The 25,988-nt window shown below is 40.5% G+C and overlaps 1 protein-coding gene across 1 annotated transcript in view; it reads left to right on the forward strand.

Moving 5' to 3' along the window:
• Positions 1-25,988, forward strand: part of Lrp11 (LDL receptor related protein 11) — a gene marked incomplete at its 5' end in the record, with an annotated part of 56,362 nt that overhangs the window by 17,819 nt on the left and 12,555 nt on the right. Inside the window, 4 exons of the mRNA XM_012517904.2 lie at positions 1,559-1,700; positions 8,590-8,715; positions 9,832-10,044; positions 23,163-23,258. Coding sequence (XP_012373358.1) covers positions 1,559-1,700; positions 8,590-8,715; positions 9,832-10,044; positions 23,163-23,258 — 577 coding nt within the window. The remainder of the gene's footprint in view (positions 1-1,558; positions 1,701-8,589; positions 8,716-9,831; positions 10,045-23,162; positions 23,259-25,988) is intronic.

The following is a 25,988-nucleotide window of genomic DNA, read 5'->3' on the forward strand; positions in this document are numbered from 1 at the left end:
ATTTATTTAATGTCTGTGTGTGGCCAGCTCAGCCCACCAGGGGGCGGGGCTGGCTGGCATGTGGTGCTGGGGATTGAACCGTGGTCCCTGTGCTTTGCTGAGCTTAGCTTGTTCTAAGTAGGTGCTTTAGACCACTGAGCCATCTCACCAGCCCTGTACATTACGTTTTTAAAGTTATATATACGCTTAACTGAACATTGCTCTGTAATACATTCTTAAATGCAAGAGGACATGTATTTTTAGGCAGCTTGTTAGATAACTATGAGTTTCATGATTATTAGATATAGTACATTTAAATCTAAAATCAGAATGTAAAATATGACATTTAGGAACACGATACAGAGTATTTCATTTAGGAAAGTGAACAGAGATATTTAGAGATATTTGGAATTCACCAATCAGTGGGCTGATTAACATTCACCAAATGTTTAAAATGTTTTAATTACATGATTATCATAGTCTTCTTGTGCTGTTATAACAAAATGCCATTAGTGGGTGGCTTTTAAACGAATTTATTTCCCACAGTTCTGGGTGCTGGAAGTCCAAAATCAAAGTTCTATCAGACTTAACTTTTGATCTGCATAGATGTAAATGTGAGTGAATTCTGGACACTGAAGGCATCTGGCAGGATCTGCATCTAGATCCATGTTTCCTGTACTGGAGAAGAGGGGCCTGGCGAGGTAGTAGGGTGCACAGCTCAGAGGAAGAGGTTGGCCCCTTCCCTCTGTCCTTCCAGCACCAGTGCTGGGCAGGAGGCTTCCTGGCAAACCCCACTTCGGCAGAGTTTAGTCTCACACAGAAGTGCTGAGCTTTGGTACACACACTGCACAGAGTACAGGCTCTGGGAAATTGGGACTAGTGGTGGAGACACATGCAAAATGAGCACAGGAAGCAGCCTGTGCTGCACAGTGGCCCTCTCAGGAGCCACATCAGGATGGGAAGGAAACACTGTGGCCAGGGAGAGCCCTGGAACTTAGGGAAATTTTTAGTTGCTTTTGTTTTATGTTATGTGATTTCGGGGGGTGAGAGAAACTTGACCATAGCAATAGCAGAACCACTTGAAAGAGAAATTGATTGATGGGTCAGGAGTCTAAAGTCACAGAAGGAAAGTCAAGGACTGAGAGAGACTGGCCCAGAGCTCAGCAGGAACAGTCCGTCCCCTACAGGGGTCAAGAAGGAGGTGGCCATGGGTAAGGGCTGTGCTCAAGAGGAGGCGAGTCATGCATCTATCACTGTGATCCTGGTTTCTCACTGAAGTAGATGAGGCCACCTGCAGAGGGGGAAGGGGCTTGATACTGAGTGTGGAGCACGGAGAGGAGGAGCAGCTTGGGAACAGTGGCTGCTAAGTCCAAGTGAAAGGATGGTCAGTTAGGGATGCTGCCAGCTTGGATAATATCAGAACTGGTGTGTGTGATGGGACCCAAACAGTGCGGGATGGAGTCCTGAGCAGCCCCGGGCCTGGGGTGGAGGCGGGTGGTGGCCCCGCGCCAGTCCTGTGGACTGTGGGACTCTGCTCAGATCGCCTCCCTACACATGAGCTATCCCATTTGTGTGTCAGGTGCCTCAGCCAGGAACCCTGAAGCTGTCCCACCTGCAGGAAGGAACGTACACCTTGCAGCTGACTGTGACGGACACTGCGGGTCAGAGAAGCTCAGACAATGTGTCGGTGACAGTACATCCCAGGCCCTACCTGCCAGGAGGTGAGTGGAAAGCCCTGCCCTTGCATTCACCGCAGCCAGCACTCCGGCTGCTACTGGAAGGGAGGTGTCTGCTGTTTTATATCCTCATTATTCCACGGCTCTTGCTTTCTAAAATTTGTTTTAATTCTATTTATTTATTTAGATGGTTGAGTGAAAGTTTTTTTTTTAATATAATAATGAAAACAGGCTCCATTATATTTTAGGATACTATAACACCACAGATTGAGGTGAAAGGAATGCTCACAGGAAGGGACAATAGACCATGTGACCTACTGGGCTCTGTAAATCCTTCTCTCTCACCTTCACTAAAGGTGCCTTCTGACTCTTCCAGGAGAGGATTTTGTTTAAAGATGGAGGACTTTTTGACATGTACGCTCAATAAGTACAGCTACAGAGTACAGCCCAGCTCCTAGAAGTAGAGTGGAGCAGTGGGTACTGGAAGCTGCGGCAGCGGAGAGACCTTGGCCAGTGTTTCCCTCCAAGAAGGAATGAGTTCTAGTAGTGACTGCATAGCGTGATGACTATAGTTAATAATAATATATTATATGTTGCAGAATTATTAGGAGGAGATTTTAAATGTTTTTGCCATAAAATATGGTTCATACTTGAGGTGATGGCTATGTTGATTGACTTGATTTAGTCATTCCACAATGGATGCGTATATTAAGACATTGCTTTGTACCCCATAAATATGTACTATTATTATTTGTTAATTAAAAAAGTAGAATAAGGGCTGGGGAGATGGCTCAGTAGAATAAGTGCTTCCCTGGCAAGCGCAAGGGCCTCAGTTCAATCCCCGGTTCCGCAAAAAAAAAAAAAAAAAAAGTAGAATAAAAAAATGAAAATCATACTACAGAATAGAAGACTTAGTTCTTGGGTACAATAAATTTGTTGATATATGAAGTCAGTTCAAAATTTTTAAGAATGGGGCCAGGGAGATGGCTCAGTGGAATAAGCGCTTCCCTGGCAAGCACAAGGGCCTGAGTTCAATCCCCAGTTCCACCCAAAAAAAAAAAAAAAAAAAAAGAAAGAAAAAAAAGAATATAGCTAAGGAGTATGGTTAAGACAGATTAAATTATGGGAAATACATGGGCCACAGGCCCAGTGAGTGTGTGGGAGAGCTTCTGGCTACCCTGAGCCAGCGGGACCTGTGTGGTCCAAGCCCAGGCACAGTGTGGGTGAGACCCTTTTCCACCCCCTTCGGACGCCCCCCCACTCCACAGTTCCACCCCTCCCGCCCTCCGAGTGATAACTTCTGCTGCGTTCTCAAGACCCCCAGATCCAGCCATAGTGTAGGCCCGGTGAGTGTGTGGGAGAGCTTCCAGCTACTCTGCGCCCGCAGGACCTGTCTGGTCCAAGCCCAGGCGCAGTGTGGGTAAGACCCTCTTCCATCCCCTTGGTACCGCCTCCACCACACCGCAGTCCCCCCCACTCCTGCCCAGTGAGTGAGAATTTCTGCCGCATTCTTGGGACACCCAGATCCACCCCTAGCCCAGGCCCGGTGTGTGGAAGAGCTTCCTCTCCCCACTACTCCACCTTGTCCCTTTCAGACTCAGCTCAGGCCTGGCATACAGGCCTGGGGTGAAACTCTGCAGTTGCAGTCCCTGCAGAGAGAGTAGGGGACAGAACCACCCAGCTAGTCCAGGAGCAGAACATCTTGCCAGAGGGGCACAACAGGTTCACTCCCAAGGGCAGCAGCAGGAAGGAGCTGAGCACAGCCGCCAGACCCCAGCCAGGCACAGGTGGATAAATTCAAACATTGTAGATCTGCACCTAAATTTCAGTAGGTGCTAAGGTTATAACTAAACCAAAGCTCAGAAGACATTGCTATACAAAATGACAACAAGAAGGAACAAAATGCAATCTCAGACCCCAAGCCCACCCATAACAAGTGCAGAGGACACTAACACAGAACAAATTGGGAATCACACAGCTGAAATCAGTGAATCAAGAGCTTCTGAAATAAAGAAACAGCTGCAGAAAGGTATAGAGGAACTCAGATTGGAACTGAAAAAAGAAATCCCTGAATTAATAGCATCTGCAGTAAAGAATCAATGGCAGAAACATATGGAGGAAACCCAGTGTCCACCCAGAACAAGTGCAGAGGACACTAGCTCAGCTGAAATGTATGAATTAATAGCGTCAAAAGTAAGCAACAGCAGAAAGTCATAGAGGAACTCAGAGTGGAATTATTTTCTGAAATAAAACAGGAATTCTCTGAACTCATAGCATCTGATGTAAAGAATCAAATACAGAAACGTAGGGAGGAAACCCAATCTGAAAAAAACTCTGCTTTTACTGCAAAATAATAACTTTCTAATAGCTAATTCTAATAACAGAATTAATAACTGTTTCTAAGGAAGACATTGATTAAAAAAAGAGAGATTAGAAAAATGATGGATTTCTTGAATGAGCAATACAGGAAAGAAATAGATCGCGTGAAGCAGCATCAAAGAGATATCAAGGAACTTAAAATCTCCATCACAAGCTTACAAAACCGTTTGAGTGAAAGTGAAGACAGAGTTTCAGAGCTTGAAGATGCTGGTGCAGCTAGTAAAAAGGTAAGAAAAGATCTCTTAAAAATAACTAGGATGCAGGAAAAAATAATTCATCACTTGCAAGACGATGCAAAGATGAACAATGTGAGACTAATAGGTATCAATGAGAAAAAAGGAGTCAATACAAATGACATTAAAAAAATACATGGGCAGAAGTAATAGCAGAAAACTTCCCAAATATGAGAAAACAATCTGACATTCAGGTAAGTGAAGCAAACAGAACACCAAGTAACCTCAACTCGATTAAAAACACACCGAGACATATAATAGTCAAGATCCCAGAAATCCAGCACAAGAATAGTATACTGAAAGCCGCTAGAGAAAAGAAGCAGATCTCATTCAAAGGAAAACCCATCAGAATTATGGCCGACTTCTCTTCACAAACCATGAAGGCAAGAAGAGCATGGAGCAGAGTACTTCAAGTCCTCTATGAATAAAATTCGAGCCCAGACTACTATACCCTGTAAAACTCTCTTTCAAGTTTGTTGGAGAAGTGAAATACTTCCATGACAAAGAATAGCTAAAGAATTTCATGATGACAAAGCTAACCCTACACTGGTTACTGAAAGATACTCTAGAGAGGGACCAAAACGATCAGAACTCCACGAATGAGATCAGAAGCAACCAACTAAATAGGGCAAACAATTAAACACAGGAAAAAAAGGAGTAAACGACAACAGTTAAGTAACATGTCAATTGTAAGGAAAATACATGGGCCAGTTAGAAGACACCATTTAAAACTTTTTAGACACTTCACACAGAGGCATACACTAATATAATTTTAAATATATAAAATAGGATTTCTCATGCTCTACTGCACAATATAAAACCCATTTATTTTGATCTGTATTACTTTCCCAAACATCTGCATTTGTAAGACTAGCTTAATTTTAAAAATACCCATTATATGGAATTCGTCAGGACTAAAGATGTAGTGGTACTGCAGCAGGAAGAGGCCCACAGGATTGACTTGTAGAACTGCTGAGAAACTGTGCACATGAGTGTCCTGAATTTGGTCTGTGCTAAGCACTGAGACAGCGGTAAACTCAGCAGATACAGTCCTATCCTCTTGAAGAGTCTAGTGTCAAAAAGGCATAGCTCTAGCAAACTTGCAGCAAGTCTCTAACATTCTTGACTGCTCAGGATACAGATCATAATTAGCAGTTTGAAGAATAAGGATACAAGATTGGAATGACTGATACACTTCTACAGTGGATTTAGTCTTCCATGAAAAAAAATAGGCATACATATTGGAAATGATTCATAGTTAGAGATGTTAGAATCCTAAGAACTTGGCAACCGTGATAATTTGCATAAGCAGCATTAAAATTTTGGTCGCCTAAAAATAAATAAATAAAATTTAAAAAAAATTTTTTGGTTGCCTGGCCACTTCCTGACCAGCCAGATTTAAGCTTCCTGTGATGAAAGAAGAGGTAACCACACGTGGATAAGCCAGCATCATGGGATACGGGGGGTGGTGAGCTCATCTCCCCAGTCTGGATGTGAGCAGCTCTAGTGATGGACTGCAACTGCAAAGAGAACCATCATCTAGGTACCTTGGTGGCTGGGTGTGAACTGTGACCACTGGGAACAGAGCACTAGGGATGCTTAGCTCACTTGTACAGGTTGGAGTGAGGGACTCACCTTGGGAAAAGGATGCAGAAAGCCTGGCATCCGCAGAGAAATTAGAAGACAGTTGTTTTTTCCAGTGTTGGTAGCTATGAGGAAGGAAGAGCCTGTGTAAACATGAACAGATGGCTGAGCCCTCAGCAGCAAACCATTTGCTGGTGATGGACTAGGCCAGCTTTCTAGGTAAACTGCCCATTGTCAATTTCTGGCCTTTCTCCAAGGTGGTGATAAAATGCATTTAAAGTGGCCAACAACAAGGTGAATCACTTACTGAAAGGCCGCTCTGGTATCAGCCTTATGAATATAACTTTGTACAGGAGGACTGGCCAAATAGCTCAGCGGATTAAAGCACCTGCAAGCAGGTGCAGGGGCTGGGCGTTTGATACCTTGGCCTGCTGTGTTGGCCCTGCCCCTGGGGCGCACTGAGATGGCAATTGAGACTGGGCGTGGTGGTGCGCGCCTGTAATCCCAGCTCTTGGAAGATTAAACAGGAGGATCACTATGAGTCTGATCTAGTAGTGAGACCCTGAACACCCTGTAGACCCTTCCCTAAAATACAGGAAAAAAGAAAAAAACTTTATACAGGAAATAAAGAATTAGTGCAGGGGCTGGTGAGATGGCTCAGTGGTCTAAAGCACCTACTTAGAACAAGCTTAGTAAAGCACAGGGACCGTGGTTCAATCCCCCAGCACCACATGCCAGCCAGCCCCGCCCCCTGGTGGGCTGAGCTGGCCACACACACACACACACACACAAATAAATAAATAAATAAATAAAAAGAATTAGTGCAATACTACTACAACTGTTACTTAAAATCACTTACTGGTTATATTGGGAAAATATGCTATGGATTAAAGTAGATGAAACACCATATATAAACAGTGAAAAACAGCAGCAAGAACAGAGGAATTTCTGCCTCCTCAATTACGTATATTGATTTTATAATTACTAAGCCAGTTCCAAGAGTGGCCTCGGCCAGCGTAAACAAGCAAGATATACCCATTATCATAGAATAACAATATTTTAATACTTTTTTTTTGTATTTAGTACAGAGTGTACAGGGTCTCACTATGTGGATCTGACTCATAGTGATTCTTCCTGTTTTTCAGCCTCCCAAGCACTGGCATTACAGGCGCACGCCACCACGCCCAGTCTCAGTCACAGTCTCAGCATGCCCCAGGGGCGGGGCCAACACAGCATGCCAGGGATCAAATCCTGGCTGCTGCGCTCCGCCTAAGCAGGCACTTTAGTCCGCTGAGCTGTCTGGCCAGCCCTTAATACTTTTTTATGTGTTTGAAAAAAATATGCATTCACATAGCAATCCGGAAAGCACTTGCAATAGAATCTAGGCTTGTGATCTCCAAATAGGACCCCCCAGTGATTTTCAGGGCAGCAAAGAAGATACTAAAACCTATATTTTTATTCATTCTGAATCTTCTTAAAATTTTCAGCATATTTGATAAAATATACAGTATTTATAAATAAATTTGAGATGCATATTCAGTAATGTACTATTGATCATGATGTGTTGTCAAAATTTTGGAAGCCAGGCGTGGTGGTGCAGGCCTATAAACTCAACATTTAGGAGGCTGAGACAGGAGAATTGCTGTGAGTTCGAGGTCAGCGTAGACTACATAAGTGAGTTCTAGCCTGGATTACATAGAGAGATCTTGTCTCAAAAAAAAAAAAAAAAAAAAGTTTGGAGACTGTTAATCCAGAAATAGGTCCATAATAAATAGTTTTATTTCTAAAAATATCAAAAAATAAGTAAAACCTTCAGCTGTTTAGGATCTTCATGTCATGGATTTAAGAAACATGACAAATATTCATTCAAGCCTCATGATGAGTTGACTTTTTTTTTTTTTTTGCGGAACCGGGGATTGAACTCATGCCCTTGCACTTGCCAGGGAAGCGCTTATTCCACCGAGCCATCTCCCTAGCCCCTGATGAGTTGACATTTAAGGCATACCCTTTTCATATAATTTTTTGGGGGAAGGGTACCAGAAATGCAACTCATTCATATAAAATTAAACCTAAGCCAGAGAGGAGAATGCTGGGCTCCCATTCTGTTCCAAGAAAAGAGGCCTCTGCTGCATCCCTACCTACCCCTGTCCTTTTCTTCTGACTCCCCCAGTGGCCTGAATTTCAGTCCTAGCTACAGGCCTTTTGCTTCCCCTTCTTCCTCAGGAGCTTGTGCCATGTCTTTTCTTTACCCTCTTTTTCTCCTGGATCAAGATATCTTCAAGTCAACACCCAGGTAAACTCCTTTTCCACTAGTTTAGCTGTGTCTCAATAAAATGTGTCACGATTTCACTTGGTTGTGTAGGTCGGGCCAGCCTCCAGCCTTGCTAGAATAACATAGTTTGCTCCTCTCACATTTCCTGAGAGAACTGCGTGTGTAATCCATCCAGACTTTCCCTGTAAAACTGGGACTGTTTGTGGCCTCATTCTAGCTGGATACCTTTCATCTGTATTGTCGTGCCAGTGACCCGAACTTGTGCCTCTATATGTACAGTGCTCACTTCACCACACTGAGGTTGAGGAAAATTCAGTCAGGAGGTCAAGGAGAGCCTCTAATCTTTCCAGAACCAGTGCCTCAAGCTTGGTGAGGTTTTTCTCATTCGCCAGCCACTCTGCGTCTGGGTAGAGTTGAGTCTTAACTTTTCCTGTACCCCTATGACTTGACCCTTGTCTGAAAACAGGATGTGTAAACATTTGCTCACGCTACCACTTCTTCTGCGACGACGGCTGCTGCATTGACATCACCCTGACGTGTGATGGAGTGCGACAGTGTCCTGATGGGTCGGATGAAGATTTCTGTCAAAATTGTGAGTGACTCTGCCTTTCACACTATCAAGGAGGGGACTGGTGGGGATGGAGGAGGAATGTCTGTGTTCTCAGAACAACATGGGACCCCACTGTTCTTTCTTTGCCCGGTTTTGAGTATAACTTCATGTGCAAAAGCTATGCCTTAAATAGGCATTCACCATGACTCTCTGGTCTGAGTTGCAAAGTCAAATTTTTGGTATGCGTATTTTTTTCTATTTTCCAAAGATTTCTTCCTATCCTAAAAATGCTTCAATAACATGATTTTAAAAAAAAACAACAACAATGCAGTGAACTGACATTTTGTTCTGATGCCTTAAAGAACATTTATGAAACAAAAGTGTAGCTAAGTCAGAGGTCTTGGCAGTATTGTATACATAGAAGTGCCCTGCAAGAATGAAGAGCTGCAGAAGGTCACTACAAGTACCCATTTTGAAGAAAGGCAACCAATCTCAAAATACAAGGTGTAGGTTTTGTCTCTGTCCATTTCTTCTTGTGTATTATTTGGAAAGCCAGTATGGAAGACAAGAGAATCCAAGGCCCACTTAAATACTGGAAAGAAGAATTTTTATGAGGTTTTGACATGTCTTGGATGGGTCAGTTATTTGTCCTAAATGTAAGTGCTTTTTATTTATTTATTTATTTATTTATTCATTTATTTATTTATTTTAAAGAGAAAAACAAAAATAAAACAGTTTCAAAACAGGTTAGTAGGGCTGGGGATATAGCTCACTGGCATAAGCACCTGCCTGGCAAGTACAAGGTCCTGAGTTCAGTCCCCGGTACAAAAAAAAAAAAAAAAAAAAAAGGCTAGTACAAGTGTAACAATAATTAATATGTTGCATATTGTTATCTTCATAGTAGTTACTTAGAGTATAAGATACAGGCATGAAATATTGTCCAAATAGTATTAGCTCAACCTTCCTTTTCAATGAACTAAGAGAAACTAGCTGTATAATTATTGTAACTACCTTGCGTATAAATATTTTTCCTTTTCCCTTCCTTTTCCCTTTCCCCCATCATAGTTATCAGTGATTTTAAATCAATAGCAAATACATAATTTTAGTTGAAGTTCAGAAAAGAGACCACACAACTAACTGAGCTCTTCCATGCTTCAGTGGGCCTTGACCGCAAGCTGGTGACTCACACAGCAGTTAGTTCTGCTGCACCAGGCACTGCAGGACTCCTTGCAGACACTGGGGAAGACTTGCAGATGGAAAAGTCCCAGAAAACCACAGCCCCCAGCCTGCCGGCTACCTTACCAAGCACAGAAAAGAGGAACCACTCTGTCCTGAGGGGACCAAAGAGTCAAATCAGTCCTGTGATGCCAGGTAAGGGCTTCTGGCAGGTTCACATGATGAGCTTCATTTTTGGTAAACATGGCTCAAAATTTAAGTTGATTCATTAACAGGGAATTGGTTCTAGGATGCTGAGATTCCAAAATCTATGGATGTTCAAGTGCCACATATGGAGTGGCTTAATATTTGCATATAACCTATGTCTATCCTCCTGTGTACTTTATCTCTAGATTACTTGTATATATGAAGCAAGTTGTTTTACTACCTCATGTAAGGATTAATGACACACAAGAAGTCCATGTATTTTCCGACACACTTTTTTTGAGTGTGTGCTGAGGATTGAATTCTAGGCCTCCTCTCTCTGTCACTGAGTTACATTTCTAGCTCAAAACACAATTTTTATCTGAGTATTTTCAATCTAAGATTGGGTGAAGATCCCTTAGACACAGAGATCTGGCTGCTACATTACTTTGTAGATAAGAGTTAGAAAGTTTCATTATTTAGTTAAGGAAATTAATTCCCTGAGTGTTAAACTTTAGATTATTTGGAGCTAAAGCAGCATAACCCCGACATATTTATGTCAGTCCTCTTCAGCCTGCAAGAGTGAACATAAAGAAGTATATACATCATTGTGAAATGGTTTCAGATACTAATAATTTAGTGCTAGGCTTCCAGTTGAAATCTGTAATTTTGTGTTTTTCTGTTTTTAATAAGGTAAATAAGATTTTAAAATCACATTACTAGAGTATTACAGGGCTGCATCATTTTAAATCTTATATACACATGTGACCTGATGATATGGCCTTGGAGACCAAAATGCAGATTATCACAGTTCTATGTGATCTTGCTAATGACATTTCAGTACCAAAAACTCTGTATATGCTTTATTGAAATACGGTAGTCCCTTGCCAGCTCTGAGCTGAGACAGTGACTGAGACTGAGCGTGGTGGCACACGCCTGTAATACCAGCGCTTTGGAGGCTGAAAACAGAAGGATCACTGAGAGTCCAGTCTACGTAGTGAGACCCTTTACTAAATACATACAAATTATAATAAATACTGTAGTCTCTTGCTATTTTGCAGCTCAACATTCGTAGTCACTGCTTCACAGGTTTTCAAACAGGGTCTACAGGGTCTCACTACTCAGATCGGACTCTTAGTGATCCTCCTATTTTCAGCCTCCCAAGTGCTGGGATTACAGGCATGCACCACCATGCCCAGTCTCAGTCACTGTCTCAGCACGCCCCTGAGGGTGGGGCCATCATGGTACACTGGGGCCAAAAAATATTAATCTAAATTATTTATCAAATTTGGATTTTTCGCTATATCACTGGATTTTCCATTATTGTACAGTATACATATGTTGTTAAAATTACATAGGTTTACAAGTTTAGAACTTGTAATGGTTAAGAACATTAGAAGTGCTTTTAAAAGTGTGGGAAAGATTTATAAGAGTATGGGAAGGGTTTCTAAAAAGTGTATATAGATATCTATAGATATATATATATTGAAAATAAATATAATGTTGCTACTTCACTTGTTTTCACTTATTGTGGGGTGTCTGGAATGCAACCTCTGTGATAAGTGAGGGACCACTGCAATTTATTATCAGAGTGACTTTTTTATTTGAAACCTTTGTTGACTGATACAGGTGTGATATGCACCTGTAATCTGACTACTTAGAATGCTGAAACAGGAGGATTGACACAAGTTCAAGGCCAGCCTGAGCTCTACCCAGTAAGATCTGTCTAAAAAAAAAAAAAAAAGAACTCGGATTGTACAAAGTATAGGAGATGTAAAAAAATGAAAACGACTTACCATTTATTGAAAACTACTTTAAATACTTTGATATATTTCCTTCCAAACATTTTTGTGTACTTAATACATTTTAAATAATCTATACAAAGATGGCTGCAAAGGGGCAATTTGTATGAGGGACCTTCACTCATAAGCACCTTCACTCTGTGGCTTGCTAGTACTGCCACCTACTGGGAAGATAAGTCACTTCACACAAGTCTCGGTTTCTTAATTTTCTCAGTACAGATTTGTAGGAGGAAGACAACTGCTACCTAAAGTAACTGTCTAGGGACACCATGTGCATTTACCTGAAAGGCTAGAGGTGAGAAGAGTTGTAGAGAACCATGTTCTCAGTAGCCATGATGGATGAGTTCCTGCTACATCTAAGAGATATAAAGGACCACATGAGCTCATCTGAACAAATTAACTGAAAGTAGAATGGAGGCCAGTCTGGCCTTAACTTCTCAACTTAGGCCCCTGGTTTTCTTATCTGTCAACAAGGCATCTCAACCCAACCCCCTCTGAGGTCTTATTGAGCCCCATGCTCAGGTCTTGCTCCATTACCCCTTACCACACATATATATTACCCATTCCCGTGTGGATGGGCATTTGGGTGGTTTCCAAGATTTAGCTATGATAAACTGTGCTGCTATAAACAAGAGTTAGCATATATCACTATGGTATGCTGCTTTTAAATTTTTCCAAGACGATACCCAGAAGGTGAATAGCTGGGTCAAATGGTACCTCTAATCTTAATTTTTTTGAGGTATCTCCACTTATTTCCATAGTGGCTATACCAGTCTACATTCCCACCAACAGTGGAGGAGGGTTCCTCTTTCCCCATGTCCATGCCAGCATTTATTATTGGTCGACTTCTTGATGATAGTCCTTCTTTCTGGGGTGAAATAGAATCTCAGTTTTGTTTTAATTTGAATTTCTCTAATTACCAGTGACATTGACTTTTTTAATATATGTACTTCCCATTTGTATTTCTTCCTCTGAGAAGTGTATATTCATCTCAGATGCAACTTTTGGATTGGGTCCTTAAATTTGGGGGTGTTTGGGTTATTTTTTCAGTTCTTTATATGTTCTAGATATTAGGTCTTTCTCTGAGGGAAAGCTGGCTAAATGTTTTTCCCACTCCGTGTGTTGTCTTTTCATTCTGTTCATAATTGCTTTTTTTTTTTTTAAGTTTGTTTCTTTTTTGAGGGGGTACAGGGTCTTGCTACACAGCTCAGACTCGTAGTGGTCTTCCTGTCTCAGCTTCCCCAGAACTGGGATTACAAGCATGCGCCACCATGCCTGGTTTCAGTGGCTGGCATAGCGCTGCTGGGGTTCCAGGGCCAGCGTGGTATGCAGTACGAGAAATCAAACCAGGTCCTTGTGCCTGCCAGGCAGGTGCTTAGACCGCTGAGCCATTTCCCCAGCCCCTGTTTATAATTTATTTTGCTGTATAAAAGCTTTTTAATAGGATGAAATCCCAGTTGTTGATTCTTTGTATTATTTCCCTTGCGATGGGGGTTTGTTCATAAAATCTTTCACTGCACCTATGTCTTCAAGAGTTCTACCTATTCTTGATTCAGTGGTTGTTTTTTTTTTTTAATTTTTTTTTAAATTTTATTCATTTATGTGTGTGTGTGTATGTGTGTGTGTGTGGCCAGCTCAGCCCACCATGGGGCGGGGCTGGCTGGCATGTGGTGCTGGGGGATTGAACCGTGGTCCCTGTGCTTTGCTAAGCTTGTTCTAAGTAGGTGCTTTAGACCACTGAGCCATCTCACCAGCCCCAGTGGTTCTGTTTTAATGTTTAGATTTAATCCATTTCAATTTTAGTTTAGTGCATGGTGAGAGACATGAGTCTAGTTTTAACCTTCACTGGCATGTGAAAAGCCAGTTTTTCCAGCACCATTTATTAAAGAAGCTATCTTTCTTCCAGTGAACATTAGTGGCCCCTTTGTCAAAGATGAGGTGGCCAAGTGTGTTTGGAGTTGTATCTGGATAGAAGTAATCTGGTCCATTGATCCTCAGGTCTGTTTTGTTTTATTTCGTTTTGTTTGCCAGTACCATGCTATTTATAACACAGTAGCTTTGTAGTATGATTTTTAAGTAAGGGATTGTGATGACCCCTGCATTATCTTTCTTGCTAGGATTGTTTTTGTTCTTCTAGGTCTCTTCTGGTTCCAAATGAATTTTACGAATGTTTTCTCTAGTTTTTTGAGGTATGCTAATGTATTTTGATCAGGATTGCATTAAATCTGAATAACAATTTTGGGACTAGGACCATTTTAACTGTTGATTCTTCCTACCAATGAGCAAGGGGTATCTTCCCATTTTCTCATATCCTCTTCAATCTTCTTTTTCAGAGTACTTTAATCTTCAATGTATAGATCTTTTATTTCCTTTGTTGATTGATTCCTAAGTATTTCACTTTTGGGAATGCTATTGTGAAAGGTATTGGTTCCTTAGTTTGTCTCCGTGTGTGTTTGTGTATAGGAATACTATTGATTTTTGAGTGTTGGGCTGGGGAGATGGCTCAGTAGAGTAAATGCTTGCCTGGCAAGCACAAGGGCCTGAGTTCAATCCCCGCTTCTGAAAAATAAAATAAAATAAAATAAAATAAAATAAAATAAAATAAAATAAAATAAAATAAAATAAAATAAAATAAAATAAATTGAGTGTTGACTTTGTATTCAGCCTTTTGGTGAAGTTTGGGGGGTCTTCTATGTAGAATATATCTGCAAATAACAATAATTTAACTTTTTCCTTTTCTATCCTTATTCCTTTGTCTCACCCAAGCTCTGGCTAATGTTTCCAAAACTATATTAATAAGATACATGATAGTGAACATCCTTGTCTTATTCATGATTTTAGAGTGAAAGCCTTCAGTTTTTGACCATTTTGTATGCTATTGACTGTTGTTTTGTCACAAATGGCTTCTATCAGATTGAGATAAAGGCCATCTATTCCAATTTTCTATAGGAGTTTTATCCTGAATGGGTGTTGGACTCTATCAAATGCCTTTTGTGGGTCTATTGAGATGGTCTTGTAGTTTTTGTCTTTGTCTCTCTTGGTATGGTGTATTACATTTATTGATTTGCATATGTTGAGTCATCCCTGTGTTCCTGAGATGAATTCTACTTGATCATGGTGTATATAATCTTGATTTGCTGTTTCCTGTTTGCCAGTATCTTATTGAGCATTTTTGTGTCTATATTCATTAGCGAGACTAGCCTATAGTTGTCCTTTTCGTTGGGTCTTTCACAAGTTTTGTTATCAGAGTACTACTTGTTGTTTCCAGGAATGAGTTTGGGAATATTACTTCTTTTTCATTTTCATTAGAGTTTGAGAAGTAGTGGTATTAAATCTTGTCTTAATTTCTTATAGAATTCAGCAGTGAATCCATCAGGACCTGGGCTTTTCTTTGTTGGTTAAGTTTTTAATTGTATTTTCAATTTTATTGACTGATACTGGTTTATTTAGTATTTTTATATCTTCTCAATTCAGCTTTGGTAATTCATATGCATCCAGGAATCCGTTCACTTCTTCTGTGTTCTCCATCTTATTGGAGTACAGATTCTCAGAGTAGGTATTGATGATCTTCTGGATATTCACAGGATCCATTGTGATTTCACCATTTTTATTCCTAATTACATGAATTTCAGTCATTTCTTTCCTCTTTTTGATAAGGTTGGCTAAGGGTTTGTTTATTTTACTTAATCTTTTATTTTGTTTTTTAAAATTTTTTTTAAATATTTATTTATTTGTTTGTTTATTTTAGTGTGTGTGTGGCCAGCTCAGCCCACCAGGGGGCGGGCCTGGCTGGCATGTGGTGCTGGGGATTGAACCGCAGTCCCTGTGTTTTGCTTAGCTTAGCTTGTTCTAAGTAGGTGCTCTAGACCACTGAGCCATCTCACCAGCCCCCTACTTAATCTTTTAAAGAACTACAACTCTTCAATTCATTGATTCTTAGTCTCAATTGCATTATTTTCTATACTTATCTTTATAATGTCCTCTCCTGTACCAGCTTTAGGTTTGATTTGTTATTTTTTTTAAAAGTGTGCTTTCATTGAGTCCTGTAGTTCCATTATGTTGTATAGGCATTTTCAGTTGTGGTAGATACTGTTTAATGTCTTCTTTAATTTCACCTGTGACCCATTGATTGGTGTTTCGGAAGGTATGATTTAATTTCCAGATGTTTATGTAGTTTTTGTAGTTTCTTTTGCTGTTGACAAATCTCTTCACTAATATTTTTCTCACATTTTCTTCTGGTTACTTTTATTTGTACACACACACACACACACACACACACCACACACACACACATACACACACATATTTGTATGTGTACACATATATTTCTTTTTTTTTCTTTTCTTTTTTTTTTGGGTGGAACTGGGGATTGAACTCAGATCCTTGCGTTTGCCAGTGAAGCACTTATCCTACTGAGCCATCTCCCTGGCCCCATATATTTCATTTTTAATTAGACCAGGATAATAATGTTTTTATAAAACTTTCATTTTGTTCACTGAGAGGAGTACTGTCATGTGTTAGCAAATATTCATCAAAAATACAATTTTTAAATCCAGAGATGAGGATGATGGGAAGAAAGAAACAGAGCTTTGAAAATGCTAAAAAGAGCCCTTCTTGTTTCTGTTTAGACTGTCGTGGTTACTTTTTCTGTCAAGACAAAATGTCTAACACCCAAAGTGAAAAGGGATAAGGTTTCTTTAGCTCACAGTTTGTATGGGTTTCAGTCCACAATTGGATGGCTCGGAGAAGAATAGTTTGTGACAAGCAGAAGGTAAGAAAAGTGACGAGGGACAGACCAGCTTATTTCTGTCCTTTCTATGGTATCCAATTATCAGGATTAGGCTAGTGCCAATCCAATCAGTAAAGTGACTTAGTAATCATCTAGTCTTAATTCTAGCTCCCTTAAGCCTAGCATCGCACTATGAATTAACCACATACTCTAGATCCAGCCACCTCCGAAAAAGCCCCACCTATGACTACATGAGGCTTTGGGGGACATCTAGACACAAGACATCAGATAGCAGCTGTCTCCCAACCCTAATGTCCCTGGCCTGCAATTTCTTGTGTGTTAAAAACCTGGCATAATAGAAATAGATTTAAAAGTACATTCTTGTTTATGACATTTGTCTGAGCTTTAAAAGCATCATCAACTAATCCAATGGATATGGACAAGTGAAGTTCTACTGCCTCCTTCCCCCAAAGCCCCATGATAAGGAGAAATAAGACCTGGCTCCCCATAGACATGTGAGGCGTTAAGATCAATGCTAATAATGTACAAAAAGTAAGGAATGCAGTTTCTCATCTGTCAGTCACGTTGAAAAATGTGAAAAATTATAGTAATGCTTCTAGGGGTAGGAAGAAACAAGTCTCATATACTTCTAGTGGAAATAAACTATCACTGTCTTCAATAAAGTAGTCACTGAACCCTTAAACTATGGATGCCTTGATCCATTTATTCCACTCTTGTGGATTTTTTCCAAGCACATTACTAGAGATAAGATAAAGACCACATATAAACATTTGGTGACACAAATAAACACCCAGGACACTCTGAGCCCCAGGCTGGAAGAACACAGAGCTCCAATGTGGCCGAGTTCGCTGGCCACCTAAGACACAAAGGCTGGATTGTTGTTGGATGTGGTTGCAGCTGTGGGCCTGTTCTCTCTGTGGTCCAAGTCACTCATTAACAAGGCTGTCCTCTTGTATCCAGCCAGCCAGAGGAAAGAAATCTGGTTTCCAGCCCCACCAAGGCTAGAAAAAGAGTGATGTGTTCACATTCACATGGGATGTGTCTCTGGGAACTCGGAATGCATGTCTGACTAAGCAGGTCAAGCCAAATTCTTTAAAGAAATGAAGTACAAACCTAGGAGAATATGTGCTTTCTGTACAGAGGACTGGAGTTCTTCATGCATTTTTGGCTAAATATTGTAACTCTCATTGCTTCTCTTATCTCCAGAAGTAACTAGAGTGAGTAACTTTTATCTTTGTGTTGTTATAGTAGTTTATTCAAGGATATTTTTTATTCTGGACTCAAACTCAAGGCCTCACACATACTAGCAACCCCTCTATCACTGAGCTATACTGCAGGCCAAAGACTTAGAATTTCTTTGCACGCCCTGGATTTTTCATATTTCATCTTTTCTTCACATTATTTCTTTTCTTCTGGAGGAACCATTTGGAAACTGTAATTTCACAGTTCTAGGAAAGTAGCTTAGATTTATTGAAGTGTGATAGACAGCACAGCTGTAAAGCTTGCCTCCCACCTACGTGGTGCCAGGAATCAACCAGACTACAAGATGAAGTGTAAGAACGTTTCCTTATCACGAAGGAGAATTTTCAGTGGTTACTTCCATAAAATTATTTTGAGGAGAGTAGATCCTCTTTCACTGTCCTACTTACTTTGGAAAATGTCATTTTACCATCTGCAATCAGCAGTGTCTGTAAGCATACCCATTTTTCTGGGGCACTTAGAGAAATGCTCTTGGAATAGGTCTGCAGGGTTTCAGGGTAAAGGTTTCACAATATAGGCTACATAGTTTCTTAAGTTTGAAAGCTGTATATGGTTTGTGTAGTAAATTCTGCTTTGTAACCTCTGGCCCCATGTTGATAAACTTCAGGTTTCACTGCCTGGGTCTGAGAAGTTCCTGAAGCTGAGACAAGGAACTTACCCCACCTTAAACATGGAATGTTTGGAGCCTTGCTGACTCTCATCGTGGAAAAAGAATTTTCAGGACTAGTCAGTGAGGTGCAGGGTTTTATTAAGCAGAAATTCAAAAGTGCACATTCAAAGAAATAGTGTGTGGGCACAAAAGAGAGAGGGGCTCCGTGGAGCAGGGCATATTTATGAGATCTTAGGGTATATTCAAGAGGAGTGATTTAGGATGAGTATTTCTGCCAGTTACTCACCTGGAAGGATGCGAGCCGTGTACATGTGTTTGAGGTTGAGACATACTGCCTTCTAATAATGTTTTTTTGAGGCTGGAGGAAGCAACATTTACAGGTTTGTTTAAAAAAAAAAAAAAAAAAGGACAGGTCTAGAGCCCAATTTCAGGCTTTTTGAGACCTTTAGGAATTTTTTGAATGAGTTTCCTGAAAGAGAAAAAAGAGCTTGAGTAATTTTTGTGTCCTAAAGCTACAGGGTTTGTTTTGTTTTTTGGTTTGGTTTGGATTTTTTTTGGGGGGGCGGGGGGTGGTTGCCTTGTCTCTTTTTTTTGTCTGTTTTTTATTTCTTGTTTCCGATCTTCACAAAGATCCACTTACTTTTCAACAAAATGACATGGCTCAGTTTATTAAGAAATTAGTTGACTATTCCCAGGATCCTGGTAATATTAAAACATTATTCTATAACTGATGTCAAAAAATAAAAAAAATTTTAAAAACCCAAAACATTATTCTAGGGGCTGGAGAGATTGCTCAGAGACATGAGCACCTACCTGGCAAGCACAACGACCGGCTGACCAAGTTCCATCCCTGGCCCCACGTGCTGTGCGGTCTCAGCCCTGAAGCGGGTGCGTTGGTGCACATCTGTAATCCTAGCACTTGAGAGGTTGAGCCAGGAAGATCTCTGTGTGTTCGAGACCAGCCTGGGGGGCTACAGAAGTGAGCACAAGGCCAGCCAGAACTACATAGTGAGACCTTGTCTTAAAAACAACCCCCCACACATTCTTTAGGCAATATTAATCAACTAATATTTATATTATTCTGCCTTCACCATTAGAGAAAAGATACTAGCAAAATGAATTTTAGAATACTTTTTAATAAGCTTTAAACAAGTTTTAGAGGTTTTCTAAAGCTTACTACTCCTAAATAAGGAATGAACATAGAGACATCATGAGCACTTTCATGGTTACAAGGCCTACACAGGCCTATTTTCAGTGTACACAGACATGCAGGCCAGAGCATCCGACCAGCAAGGATCTCATCCTACAGTAATCCTGAACCGCTCTGCCCCCTCTTGCCTACGTGGCAGACATGCAGAGTGGTCTAGCACTGAAAAACAGATGCCAGGTGGTCAAACGAAGTCAGAGAACATTCTGTGAGGCAGGCCTTTTCTCAGCTGGCCCTTCTACCTTCTTCCAGAACGTGTTCTGTGGTGACCGAATGGGAAATTTAAACAATTCAGCCCAGCTACCAACTCCCTCAGTAAATGTGTTAGGTAAATATAATACTTAGGAGGGGCCAAGGAGATGGCTCAGTGGAATAAACGCTTCCCTGGCAAGCGCAAGGGCCTGAGTTCAATCCCCGGTTCCGCAAAAAATAAATAAATAAATAAATAAATAAATAAATAAAATACTTAGGTCATCTAGAAGAGAAGAAAAATAATGTCCTAAGATGTGAACTCTTCTAGAAGCTTCCTTTCAAAAAGAATCATTTGCAAAGAAGGAGAGATAATTGTTTTGTTCTGATTTTACCCCCAGCTTAGGCCTGAAGCTTGTATGTGTGGGAGGAAAGCACTCTCTGTCTGTGGCATTCCATATGGGAAGTCTAGGAAAAGCGAATCATGAAATCTGGGAAATTGCAGTGAATTTCTTTATAGAATGTAAAAAATAGAAATTCATATTTGAAACCCTAAAAGAGAAAGTGATGTGTGCGGAAAATTGTAAAGTCCATGGCATTTGTGCCTCCTGAAGTCCCCTGAGCCTGTTTGTTCTCTTAGTGTGTGATCTTTGCTGATTCCTGATTCACTGTTTCCTCTCCCAGAGGAAGAAGACACTTAAGAAAAGTTGTCTAATTTTGACAACTGAAGATTTGTGCAATTTTTAAAACAACCCCCACTTCCAAGGGTAGGTTCCCATTCCAAGTATAGTTGATTTATTTTTCTTAACAAAGCATTGGGCCAAGCTTTCCAAAGGAAACAAATTTGTAATCATCTTGAAATATGAGTAAATACTTACAGTATTGTCTGCAAGTTCTGGGAATAAAAACTTGTATTGTTAGGTGTGACATGGAGAGCAGGAAAGCACTAGGAGAGTTGCTTTGGATCAGCTCTGGGCTTGAGTTCCGTCACCCCTAGTTACTGGCTGTGAGGCAGTTAACTTCTCTACACTACATGTCCTCACCTTTAAGAAGACAGTATTTTTTCACTGTATTGGGTGACTATGAGGATTGTGTGCTTGCACTATATGAATTTTTACTAGCATCTTCAAAGTTCAACCCTGGTGGGCTGAGCTGGCCACACACACACACACACACACACACACATTAAAAAAAAAAAAAGTTCGGGGCCTGGCCTTAGCTCAGTTGTTTAAGTGGCTGCTTCCACAAAGCTGTCAGCCTCAGGTTGCTGTAGTTCGATCCCCACAACTCTCCAGCCAGCCAAACCACCCCTGAGGGCATTCTGAGCCAAAAAAAAAAAAAAAGTTCAATGGTATTTACTAGAATACAGGGCAAGAAAGCTGTAAGTCTAACAAAAATAGAGAAAGAACAACGATGATTCCACTGTTGGATTTCTCTTCAAAATTAAGATGACCACATCACATCTTTATTTGGAAGAAGCAGAGGGGAGACACTGTGAATGCAGTTATTTTATGTTTTTCTGTCAGCAGAAAGACAAGCCAGTTATTCCTCAAAATAAAAATTGTGACTTAGAAAATTTTGGCATTTTATACAGTCCTGGATCGTTATTTTTTAAAATTGCTGACCATGTGATCTTCTCACTTTCAAATTTGTTATTGTAGAGAGAGGTAAAGGAGAATGTGTAGAGCTTGTTTTACAACTAACATGGCAATAAGACAGGATGGAAAAGAAGTGCTACACAGTGGATCTTAGGTAACTGAATAGTTTGATTTCCAACCTGTAGTCAGGGCTGCTAGCTTTATGTGCATAGTTACTATGCAGATCATGTGGGGGATTTTACATATCACCTTTAATTTTGTTTTATTTATTTATTTATTTATTTATTTATTTTGGCAGAACTGGGGATTGAACTCAGGTCCTTGCGCTTGCCAGGGAAGCGCTTTTTCCACTGAGCCATCTCCCCGGCCCCCAAACTACCTTTATTTTTAATGGCAGAAGTTATGAATATTTCTGTTGATGCCACATAAGAAGCTTTAAAAATCACATTATTTTCACTAATATTCTTCATGTGTATGAAGATCATGTTTAATTTATTCTGATGAAGCAATTATAATACTCAAAAATTGACTTGAAATTACAGTACAACCTAAGAGTGACTCTACCAATTTATGAGGTATCATACTGTCAGTGGAATCAGCACACAGATGCTATAAATTACTGGATGGGAAGTGACAGAAAGGTACACCATTGGCTCTTCAGAACCTTAGAGTCAAAATTCTAAGATTTTATTTTCCTTGATATTTTACCTCAATGCTATATAACTGTCTCAGTTACTCTTCTCACATTGCTGGGACAAATACCACCACTCAAAATTAGGGAAGGAAAGGTTTATTTAGCTCACAGTTACTAGAGGTTTCAGTCCATAGTCAGCTGACTCCAAGGTGAAGTGGGAGAGAGCAAGTTTTCATGATGGTGGCAAAGAGCAAGAGCAAAAGGGAGGACTAACAGCAACAATGACCACAAAAAGGAAGTCTGCCTTAGGTTGCATTCAGGCTATATGCCCCACACTGGGTGTAGTACTCACACCCATAATCCCAGCAGTACTAAAACCCATAATCCCACCCTTGATCATGAATTAATCTCAAACTCTAGAAGTCCCCACCCCATAACTACATGAGGCTTTGGGTAGGACAACTAGACACAAACCATAACACTAACTGATAGAAGAGTTAAATAATGTATTATTAAACCAGAAATTCTGGTTTCCATCAGCAGGCAGCCAGATATACCTCACTGAACCTCTGCCCTGTGACCCTCTTAGCTCCTTATATGAAGCTGGGCAGAAATCTAAGCCTATGCCTAGCAGGAGAATCTGAGCTATTAATACCTAATCAGCAGGGTTGTGGTGAGAAGGTGCCATGACAGGTCTCCATGTTTTATGTGTGCTCATTCTTAATTTTTCAGAGGAAGCCCTTTCTTGACTACTTCCACTTCCCAGGACTGATGTCTAGAGACTTCCTTTGACTTTCCCAGATGATGTTCTTCCTTCTTTCAGAAGTAGAGAAGGTAGTCTGGTACTATGAGCTTTCCTTTCTCTGTCCAGTGGCTTTATCTAGCACATACTCTGCTTCATCAAACTGGTCACATCAGCCAGCCAGTGTTTTAGTATCAAATGTAGGCCTGTATTTATTTGAAAAATAAATCACGTAAGTCCTTTCTCTAAGTCAGTCTTTAAAAGAGAAGGCTGTATTTCCAATTTTATTTCTTGAAGTTTCCGATGTGTCTTCAATACATGTTCCCTTTGTTTTCCAGATAGTAGTTCCTCAGGGAGGAACAGATATGAGGAAAATTTTACTTTTGAGTCCAAGAGCCATCGAGGAAAGGGGGAACACCCAGCTCCTGAAGCAGGTAAGTATATGCTTTGAAAGTGCATTGCAGAGTACAAATATCTTCATGTGCTATGATTGAAGATATCAAATGAAGCCATGAGAGTTCAGGGAGGTGCTGCAGTCGGGCCAGAAGAACTGTCTTCTTGTCTTTTTTTTTTTTTTTTTTTTGCGGAACCAGGGATTGAACTCAGGCCCTTGTGCTTGCCAGGCAAGTGCTTATTTTACTGAGCCATCTCCCCAGCCCCTCTTCTCATCTTCTGTGTCACGGTGCTTTATGCTGCTCCTGACCTGAGAGCTCTTGGATCTGTTTGCTTTCATACACCATGCCAGGTATAAAATTCTGTATGAAGTCGTACTTGTACACAGGGTTAAGGACTGACACAGTTGCAATCCTGGCTCCACCACCAAACTCAGTGGCCTTGGACAGGTCTTTATCCCTATGGGTCCTTGTCTTGGTGACTTTTCTCTCCTTGTTGAGATGAAATACCTGACAACCAAAGTTAAGGAAGGAAAGGTTTATTTAGCTTGCAGTTTGTGGTAGCTTCTGTCCATACTCAGCTGGCTCCAAGCCAGAGTGGCACATGGCAGAGGGCAACAGTTCATAGTAGCAAAGCAACTGGAGAAGCAGTTGGACAGAGCAAACCTTGTTCCCTCCCTTATATTGTATGTAGGCTGCCCGCCCCCAGGTGGGTGCAGCACTCACACCCATAACCCCAGCATTGGACCACAAATCCATCCTAAACTCTAGAAGCCCACCCCATGACTGCATGAGGCTTTGGGGGGACATCCAGAGACAAACCATCACAGTCCTAATTTCCTCACTGCTGAGATGAGAATAGTTCCTACACCTGCCTCATAGAGTTATTAAGGAAAACAAATAAAACAGTTAATATAAGACATTTATCATACTTTGAGGCTCATTTCTTAGGATGATAATGATATTAAGTAATATAAGTAATATTAATGGTAGCTATTATTGTGATTTTTTTTTTTTTGTATTTAGGACAGGTTGTACAGGGTGAACAGGGTCTTACTGCATAGATCGGACTTATAGTGATCCTCCTATTTACAGCCTCCCAAATGCTGGGATTACAGGCCTGCATCACCACGCCCAGTCTTATTGTGATATTTATGATGCAAAAGGGACCTAGTACTCTCTCAGTATTCCAGTGACAAATAATGAAAGCAACAGAAATGGAGAAAGGGTATAGGAGGTAGAAGGAAATTTTACTGAGTGAAAAAAATACCATAACTATAATTTTGGTTGTTCACTCTGAACATAGTGCTGTAGTAAGGCAGACTTTACACCTAAATCCCACAAACTAATCAGTAAAAAGAAATTGAGGAGCACAAAATGATTCTTAAATTATAGATTGAAAAATTTGAGAAAATTTTTCTTTTACCTCTGTGTTGAGACAGGTTCTCACTATGTAGTTCATTCTGGTCTTCAACTCACAATACAGTCCAGGCTGGGTTTAAACTCGGGCTGGGCTCCTCTCAAGTGTTGGGGTTATAGGTGTACACCCAACATTCCTTATGTATAGCATAATTTTTAAATGACGGATGTCTAAGAATCATCTAGATGCTAAGTACCTGGATGCCCCCCCACTCCAGTCTGTTGGCCTAGCAGACTTACCTTGTCCTGAGATATTTGAATAAAAAGGTCCCTGTCCTCAGTCAACCCTCTGGCCCATGGGGCTCTTGGACATGGCCAACTAAACATAGCACTTACATAGCCATAGTGTTAATGCCTGGCACTCATTCTAATTATTAGATATTTCGAATGTAATTTCCATTCATTATGAGCAGAAAACATACTTTGTCACCTTATCTGATTACTGAGAATTTTACCATGATGTGTTTTAGAGGGGTCTGGAAAATTTTCAATCTCAGGTTGCCTGAGGCACAATGCCAACTAGATTCTAAAAAGTTGAGAATAATTTTCAGTATTCCAGCAAGTACAGCTTTATAGAGTTTCATTTCCTTGTCACTATTCAATGGGTCAGATTTGACAGTTGAACAACCTCATATCTGACTTGGCAAAAAGAACATTCTACTTGATTGTATGTTTGTGTTTTATTACTACAGCCAAGTCAGCCCCAGAATGAGGGTTGGGACCATCTCCAACAGCTTTCTTCCCCTTTAACCTAAACCTTGATTCTCATCTTTCAACAAGTCAGACACATTTTGAGGTCTTCTTTTCTGGCCTGAATAAGCAAATATGGGGCTGGGTGCTGTGTTCCAGTTCATGGGATATTGTTTGGGGCACCTGAGATTTATGTGGTCCTGTTCCTTTATAAAATGTCCAACTTTATGTGGTTTGTGTGTGAAGCCAGAGGGAAAACAGACACCTTTGGACCACTGAGCCCATTCAAAATCTGTTCCATCAAGGTAGACATTGGAGCTTACATCCTTGGCATGAAAGAAGGAAGCAGTGGGTTCTTTTTTGTTTTTATTAGTACCCATTTGCAGCCCATAATGATTACATTCATCCTGGGGAGCTCATACATGTGTGTAACACATCTTACCTCCATTTCCAATCCCTTCCCCTGACTTCATCCCCCCACTTCTGTCTCTTGGTCCCCTTCCCTGTTGCATAAGATCATTCTCCCTGTTTCCTGTGAGGTAGTTTTTATTTTGCTCTTTATTTATACTCTGTATTTCTCATGTAAAGTTTCTTTTTTTTTTAATATTTCTTTTTTTTTTAAATTTTATTTATTTATTTGAGAGAGAGAGAGAGAGAGAGAGA

Source organism: Octodon degus, unplaced genomic scaffold, assembly GCF_000260255.1.
Source record: "Octodon degus isolate 3935 unplaced genomic scaffold, OctDeg1.0 scaffold00229, whole genome shotgun sequence".
NCBI lineage: Eukaryota > Metazoa > Chordata > Mammalia > Rodentia > Octodontidae > Octodon > Octodon degus.